The sequence below is a fragment of the Fusarium coffeatum genome (genome assembly GCF_003316985.1).
Source record: "Fusarium coffeatum strain FIESC_28 chromosome Unknown BRIP53273_contig_199, whole genome shotgun sequence".
NCBI classification, from domain to species: domain Eukaryota; kingdom Fungi; phylum Ascomycota; class Sordariomycetes; order Hypocreales; family Nectriaceae; genus Fusarium; species Fusarium coffeatum.
The window spans coordinates 1-7,898 of NW_022157992.1; the positions used below are offsets into that span (position 1 = coordinate 1).

At 47.0% G+C, this 7,898-nt stretch overlaps 2 protein-coding genes across 2 annotated transcripts; both read left to right on the top strand.

Moving 5' to 3' along the window:
• Positions 1-1,056: 1,056 nt before the first annotated feature.
• On the top strand, positions 1,057-4,933 carry FIESC28_08456 (uncharacterized protein; the record flags this gene model as incomplete). The annotated part of the gene is made up of 11 exons (XM_031162594.1): positions 1,057-2,489; positions 2,546-2,739; positions 2,787-2,864; positions 2,910-2,989; positions 3,041-3,093; positions 3,138-3,242; positions 3,308-3,830; positions 3,877-3,948; positions 4,009-4,300; positions 4,350-4,501; positions 4,556-4,933. The coding sequence occupies 11 exons, from the start codon at positions 1,057-1,059 to the stop codon at positions 4,931-4,933; spliced, it is 3,360 nt and encodes a 1,119-aa protein (XP_031013286.1).
• A 1,101-nt stretch (positions 4,934-6,034) lies between these two features.
• On the top strand, positions 6,035-7,366 carry FIESC28_08457 (uncharacterized protein; the record flags this gene model as incomplete). The annotated part of the gene is made up of 1 exon (XM_031162595.1): positions 6,035-7,366. The coding sequence occupies one exon, from the start codon at positions 6,035-6,037 to the stop codon at positions 7,364-7,366; it is 1,332 nt and encodes a 443-aa protein (XP_031013287.1).
• Positions 7,367-7,898: the final 532 nt, after the last annotated feature.

Consider the following 7,898-nt stretch of genomic DNA (forward strand, 5'->3'; position numbering starts at 1 on the left):
CTACTCAGTGACGGCCATCACTGCTGGTGACCATCATCACTACTGATGACCGCTATCACCATCCTTAAATGATTATAGGCAAGTAGATTTTAAGCATTAAGCATGCCTTACAAAGGATGGCAGCATAGCTCGCCTGCGGATACATATTGTATGCTCATCTTATAAGCCCAACTAATCGACCTCATCGTAATGTCCACAGGTTCAGGGGCAGGTACGATTGAATTCTCAGGAAGAGATATTGAACTTGGATACGACCATTGATTTATTGATTTCCTCAAATAAATGCTTCATCGACTTTGAAGCAAATAAATTAGGAGTTTTGCAAGGGATAACGGGTAGTTGGGCAGACCAGATATTGCTGGGAAGAGTCGATGAGAATGTTCAGTAAATTTTGCGACAAGGGAATTTTGTTCTGACTACGCCTGACTTGTGAGTATCCAGAATATTGCATGAACTCGCTCGAAGACCAGAAGGTACCTATCTCACACACTTTGAGAGCGCACCGCTTTTTTCCGCAAAAGAGATCTAGGCAACCGCTGTGAATCACAGCCTCCCTCTAATCTAGTATTTAAACCCTTTCTGAGACCTGATCTTCAATCTCTTCCTCTTCATTCATCATCACCATTCATCATCACATCCTCCGTTCCCTCTTCAACCACCATCCAGGCCTCTCAACAGTTGAACCAACCTACATCTCCATCTCCCCTTTCTGCTTCACATCTCCCTGACTTTTCCACACCTTCATCGGCTCAGCACTTCGAGCCTCTGAGCCCAGGTTGCTATCACGATCTTCAAGCTTCCCCATACCACGTCAAACATTAACTGTCACCCTACTACTACATTCTTGTCAAGAACTTTCACGATCGGGTCAACACTGAGCCTCAGAGCGCTATCGCTTCACGTCAATTTGCACTGGACTATCGATTGACTCTGAAAATTCATCGCCCCTCCTCTTCATCCCATGGCTATCGCTTGCCCATTCTGGTAGGTATACGTCGTTATTCATCTGGCAGTCATTATCAAGGCGCTGACAAGCGACAGATTCACTTCTTCGCCATGGATACTACTTCTCCGCCCACTGATGGGCTACAGCCCAAAAATGCAGACACCGGGCAGCCCCAGAAAACTGCTGTTGTCAAGAAAGAAGAGAGCCCCGATGACGATGAATGCATACTGATGTCCGTCGCTCCATGTCCTGGAAAGGAAAAATCGAAAGTGGTCATTTGTCTTGATAGTGATGAAGAAGAAGATCATATCAAGAAGGAACCTGAGGCGTCCGACCAACAGACAACTACAGTTGGTATGGCACCGAGGCCAATCAAGCAAGAGAGTGCAGATGATAAAGGTGCTCTGAAAGCTGCTCTCCTCAGAGAGAACGCAATGACAACCGAGAGTGTCCTTGATACGATTGTTGTCGCACCGGAGGCTGACGACAGCGACGATGCGGAAACAGTTGTTGAAGACAACGAAGATTCGGAGAATATCGCCGAAGAAAAAGGTGATGAAGACTACATTCTTTCTGAGGATTCGGACGACGACAAAGATGATCGCGCCCAAGCTCGAAATCTTGTGCGTCAGAAAAAACTACGGAAACTGGAAACTGAACAATTGGACCTGCTCGTCAAACAAAATGAAGGCGAAGAGTTGGACTCTGATGAATGCGGAAGATTGAAAGAACTGAAAGAGGAGATCGCAAAGACAAGAATCGCAATTCAAAAGTTCTTGGATTCGAGGAAGACTCATGCAAAGACCGCACGAGAATTCTGGCAGCGGCAGTTGAGACTGGAACTTGAGGAAGAAGCAAGAAAGCGCAAACGCGATGAGGAGGAGCAGGGATCAAACAAAGTCCAAAAGACAGCGGGTAAAACCAATCCTGGTGGCAGTTCCGGACAGGATGCCCCCAATGCGGTAGCATCTTTGTTCACCATAAACAACACCCAGGAGGTCGATATCGACGACAGTGCCCCGAGTATGGACGAGATTAAAGCAACCACCCACGCCTCCCAGATGCGACAAATTCTCGCGGGAATGCCAGAAGATGGCGACACAAGACATACGGCTAGCCAGAAAAAAGACCTTATCACTGCCAAAAGATGTTTTGGGTACAAAAAGGTTAAAGCAGTCAATGGGAGATGGAAGCTTAACGGACTGAAAACTCCTCTGACGAGCGGCCAGATCGTTGGTGCTTCTTGGTTCGTTAGACGTGAAGCTATGGACCTACACCCAGCGGGTGGTATCCTGGCTGATGAGATGGGTGTGGGAAAGACACTCACTTCTCTTGCTGCCATTGTCGCACATCCTCCGGAGAAGGAGGATATAGACAAATTTTGCAAAGCGACGCTCATCATTGCTGACGGCCCTCATTCTGCTGAATCGACTTGGCTTGAGCAGATTAACGAACATTGTGAAGACAGAATTGCCGAGAAGTCCATGATTTATTCCAAGAGTCTTGGGAAAAACCCAGGGTGGTGGAGCAAAAGACAAGTGGTGTAAGTAAACAGCTTGGATACCGCTTAGGGATAGAAAGAAAACTAACATAATCAAGCATTACACATATTGATCACTTGCGCTCACAGTATCCCAGCAAAAGTCAACAAAAACTGCTGAGAGGGCAATGGGCAGGAGATGACGGCGGGTACCAAAGGGCCTTGTTTCGCAAACTCGGCCCTCTTCTCAAGATCAAATGGTACAGAGTCGTTCTAGACGAAGCTCATAGTATCAAGAACCACAGATCGTCTAGTAAGAATCTATTGCCCCGAGCTGATTTCCGAACTGACAATCTACAGATACTCTCGCAGCCTGGCAAATTCAGGCCAAGTACCGCTGGGCGTTGACCGGTACTCCATTGACTAACAAGTTAGAAGGTTTGTTCTTCTACTTGTTTTGAGACCTTATCTGACATGCTCTAGAATTCTACCCATACTTGAAGTTCATTGGATGTGACTTTGCAACATCTATGCGAAAGTTCCGCAACGAGTATGTGAAAAGTGTAGGTCTTTCCCCTTCGCCTCTTATCGTTTATGAATCTAATTGGAATTAGGAAGATGCAAGTGAGAACTTTGCGACGCTGGCGAGCATCGTTATGCTCAGGAGGTAAGCGTAATCGATAAAATGAAGACACTGCTGACTTTCACCAGAAAGCAAACGGACAAGTTCATGGGCCGTATCATGGTTCCCCTTCCAAAGAGCCATCGAAGCGATCTATGGGTCCCCCTTTCAGGATGGGAGGAGATCATAAGACAGTGAGTTATCGCCATTGAGATATTGATCTAGTGTAACCCAAATCACTTACCGTTGTCATTTTTAGAGTCGTTAATTCCACCTACGAAAAAAAGCTTACAGACGAACAAGTCGAAAAATGCAAGGGGAGTGAGGCCAATGGACATCAAGACGCTCAAGCATCCAAGAATGGACACGAGTCGGACGAGGGAAGCGAAGCTGGGATTGAAGAGGATGAGGGTGGGACCAATTTCAGAGTCCAAAACACCCGAAGCTTCAGGCTGGCTCAGTTGACTTCCCATCCACTGAATCTTGAGGTGTTCTTTCGCGAGAAGGATCGCGAGAAGGACATTCGACCAATCCTCGACAGGTTTACATCAGAGCTAAGCTCTACGACAAACAGAAAAGACCGATGGGCGCTTAAAGATGCTCTTGGAGAGACATACTTACCAGGATTGCAACAACTTGAAGCAGCAATCAAGAACACATTCGGAGGTGCCAAAGACATGGCCAAGCTATTGGATATGGCACTCAAGGAGCAAACGCTCAAGGATGTCACTTGTCGGATCTGTGACGCAAGCCCTCCTATCAATCCTGTCCAGTGCTTGAACGTATGCGAAAAGCTCAACTTGTTAGTACAGTTACTGATGTTTATAGTGCGAACACATTTACTGCGACCGGTGTCTCACGTCCACTATTGGGAAACCAAAGGATAAACGTCGCCTTACCGTGAGTAGCACTCCTATTTATCCAAGAGATTCAGACTAACCACAGCGGTCGATTCTTTAGTGTCGTCATACCGGTTGCTCTAAGAAGATGGCCAGAGGAGAGCGCATCATAACACCGGATTGTGTTGATGATGCAGTCAAAGGGTTAAAGGGTTTCAAAGAGGCTGGGCGCGACAGCATTGGAACCAAATGGCACGGCCATAAGAACGAGCGGTTCTCGTTTTTCCGTGCAACCAGTGGCCGTAAGGATCTTGGCTTTGATCCCATCAAGATGCCTCTAGGTGCTAAGCTGAAGGCCGCGATGTCCGTTCTTTTGACCTGGAAGAAAGAAGCACCGGAAGACAAGATCATTAGTAACAATACTCCATCTGGATATTAGAAAACCGCTGACATTGTTTTTAGTTTACATTCGATGGACAAGATCAGCGAAAGCCCTGGGGTGTATTCTCGAAAAGATGGCACTCCCTTTTGTCTATTACAACCGAATGGCGACTAAGCTACAGAAGACTCGCGCAATGCATGACTTTTTGAACAACCCGAGCACGAAAATTCTGGTGAGTATCCATACCGAGTCCGTGATAGCTTCATATAACCTAACGTATCAACAGATCGCATCCATGAAGTGCGGTGGCCAGTCCTTCAATCTTCAGGTCGCCAACCGAGTGCTAATTTTTGATGAGTGGTGGAACGACGCGGTAGAGGAGCAGGCGTTTCGACGTGTCCATCGAACTGGACAGACCAAGGAGACACACCTTGTGCGTATCATGGCCACAAAATCCATCGATGAACGTATCATTTTGCTGCAAGAGACGAAGAGGGAGATCATCGCTGCTGCTCTCCAAGATGGAGAACTCGTTCCTCACTTCAGCAGCGAGCTACAACTTCGCATGCTATTCTCCAGTAAGGACAAGGCGTCTTTGGTCGAGGACATGAACAAGGAGGCTCGCAAGACAAACAAGGGTAAGGGGAAGGCAGTCAAAGAATGAGAGAAGACCTGAGGTTGGAGCGTTATGATCAGGTAAAAGTTGTGGCATTTTCTTTCTTTTTGGTTTGCTTCGAAATTATTCGCCAGTTACTGCTTTTGCAAAGCAAATATCTTCATGGCTATTTGAGAGGGCGTTATTCGGAGAAAGTTCTGATGGCATATTACGGCTATGGTTTCAGATACCTATTCAGGAATGAGGCAGGCGTTTACTCAGGTTGAGCAGAGGATAGCTCATATTCCCCCTTTTCCCCAGATACTTCACATAGCACAGATACCAGATTGACAATACACACTTCACATCAACTACAGGTTTCAGAGAGCAGGTGATTTCTGAAAGCAGATAGGTAACCTTCCTGGTACTCAAAGGATGAGTCTCTTCTGTTGTTGTCTTCCATGGTTTGCGTAATGATAATGTTGTGAAGTCTCAGAAATCGGCAACATGCATAAGTCTCGGGGAACACGGGACAATATGGCAAACACCGCAGTTTGCATATTTCGCCCAACCAAATAGATAGTTGACGTTCTAAAATGGCCATGCTCTTTGCCCATGCAGCATAGTCTGCTGTTGTACAACGGCGGAGAATAAAGAATGACCGTCTTCCTTTCTACCAACATTGCTGAATGTCCCCAGTGAGTAAGCATCCAACTTCAATCATCCACTTAATCATCTGGATGGTCTTAGAGTAGACACACGCTTCATCTTTACGTCTGTCATTTCTCACATTTGGGTCTTTCACTCATACTGCGTGTTGAGCTAGTTCTGAAGCTATCTGTTTTGTTGCAAGGGTATCAAAGAGTCTTCAGAGCGCCACCAAGACGGTATGCGATAACAGCATCTTTGTGAAGCTGCAGATCCTCTTTACGAATATGTCTTCAGTGTGCAGAATACTGCGCTCGGTGAGTCCGGATGGATGATATCGTGGTGTCTGTGGACAAAGACTTGATAACTCAACGTGGGCTCAAGAGGTAGGATATAGAATGGCTGGACTTCTCCTGAGCTTCAGGTCGATCTCATCTCTTTCGCCGTACTCTCTTCAGCTGTTTCAGAAATACTGGATCCCGTCTCTACTGAAACAACCATCACGAAGACACCATCCTCACGATGCACGACCACGACCCAACCGAAGACCTGGGAGTCACCTGTCCCTCCGGTACCAACTTTTACATCTGCAAAAGCGATCCCAGTCAATTCATCGGATGCTGTGCCATCAACCCCTGCAGTACCCGAAAGGGTCTCTGTCCAGACCAACATCTCAAACCGGCCACTTTCGACAAAGCATACGAGGAGTATATCCTGCCTCAGGCTTGTATCAACGACAATGTCGATGTTGCGTGGCATGCTTGTTCCTGGTCGACATCTTCGTTCATGGGATGTTGTGCTGTGGATCCTTGCAATGGCGGATGTCCTGCGAGGCAGTTGAGAGCGGCGAAGTTGAGCGATGATGCCAAGAATGCCGAGTGTTTCCTTGGTGGGGAGTACGGGTATGAACCGAAGCCGAGTTATACGTCAAGTAGTAGTCTGGATCCCACTACAAGCACGAGTGCCTGCTCGACTACGACATTTTCGACTACGATAGTTTCAACTACCGCCTCTAGCTTCACGACGTCAATCGTGACTACATCAGCTTCTAGTACCTCGATGTCATCAAGCCCCAAACCTACATCTGCACCGCCGAAGGACAGAGGCGGTCCAGAACTCAGGTACTGCTGGATTTTGCTCTTGCTCGTCTTGCCCATTCTTTACTGTGCACGACGGGCATCCATAAAACGGTCGAAACTCCGCGAGACCAAGAGAGACATTAATAACAGCGACAGGTTTTGGCAATCGTCGGATAATGAGTCGGTAGAAAGGACGGCTATTCCACAGACAAACCCCTCAATCAACAAGCGCGACAATCGTCCTCTTCCACTCAAGCGAGGCCTGTCATATCATCCCCAACTAGATGTCCAGACCGGGGACGGGCGAACAGCCAACCAGAAAGAATTCCCACAGCCAGATTCAGATTCCTTGTTGAAAAGGGATAAGAGTCTTCCTACTTTGGAGGAGATGCTCCTCGAAAAAGGCAAAAGTTGTTCACCTAAGGAAGAGTCAATAGTTCCTTCCCGGCAACACCAGCAACCTGTCAACAAAGGCATGAACAGTACCTATCCCTCTTTCAAAGGGGACGTTCCTGCCTCTATCAACCCGAAATTCGGCGGTCGAGATACAGAGTACACAGACAGCCCCAGTCCCGAAGAGCCAACAGGTCCTCGTATCCTCATAGTTACGAACCCAGATCCCCCAGAAGAATCATCTGGAGCATCTACGCTACCCAGAAGTACCCGAGTTCCAAGTCGAGGACGAACCAAGAAGCGTCAGAGACCTCAGATTCTTCGGAAATCCCTATCCCCCTTGTCCGAGGAAAGTGTGGGTTGGGAGAATGGAAGTCGATGAAATAAGAGCTGAGGATACCATTCAAACATGTGGAGAATAGTTGCGTAGACATCTTTCTTATGTTACCAGAAAGACAGCGGGCGTCATGAGAGGGAGTTTTGAGATGGGTTTGGAGTTGCTAGTTTGTATTAGAAGGGGTTTTGTTTGGAGTTAACATAAGTTTTGATGTGATAAATGAATAAGATAATCGATTGGAATGGTTAGATGAGAACATGAAAAGTTACCGGTTTCGCACTGTCCACTTGATGATCTTAAGTACGATGCTTTATGATAGAAGCCTCTGGTATGGTGTCCAAGGGTTACTTGACTTTGGTAAGAACAAGTCAAGTCAAACCAAGCTTCAGAATACTGAAGTGAAACGCATAGCACTCTATGTCCTTAGGCCTCCGATACTTGACCAGACCTAATACACAGTACAATAGACTGCCCTTGACTTCAGACCACAAGAGTGACTTCACTCAGTTTCCCAAGTCACAACTTAGATTCACTACCCAACAACACTCGTTGTACAGGGCGACGTAGCCTTCCAGAA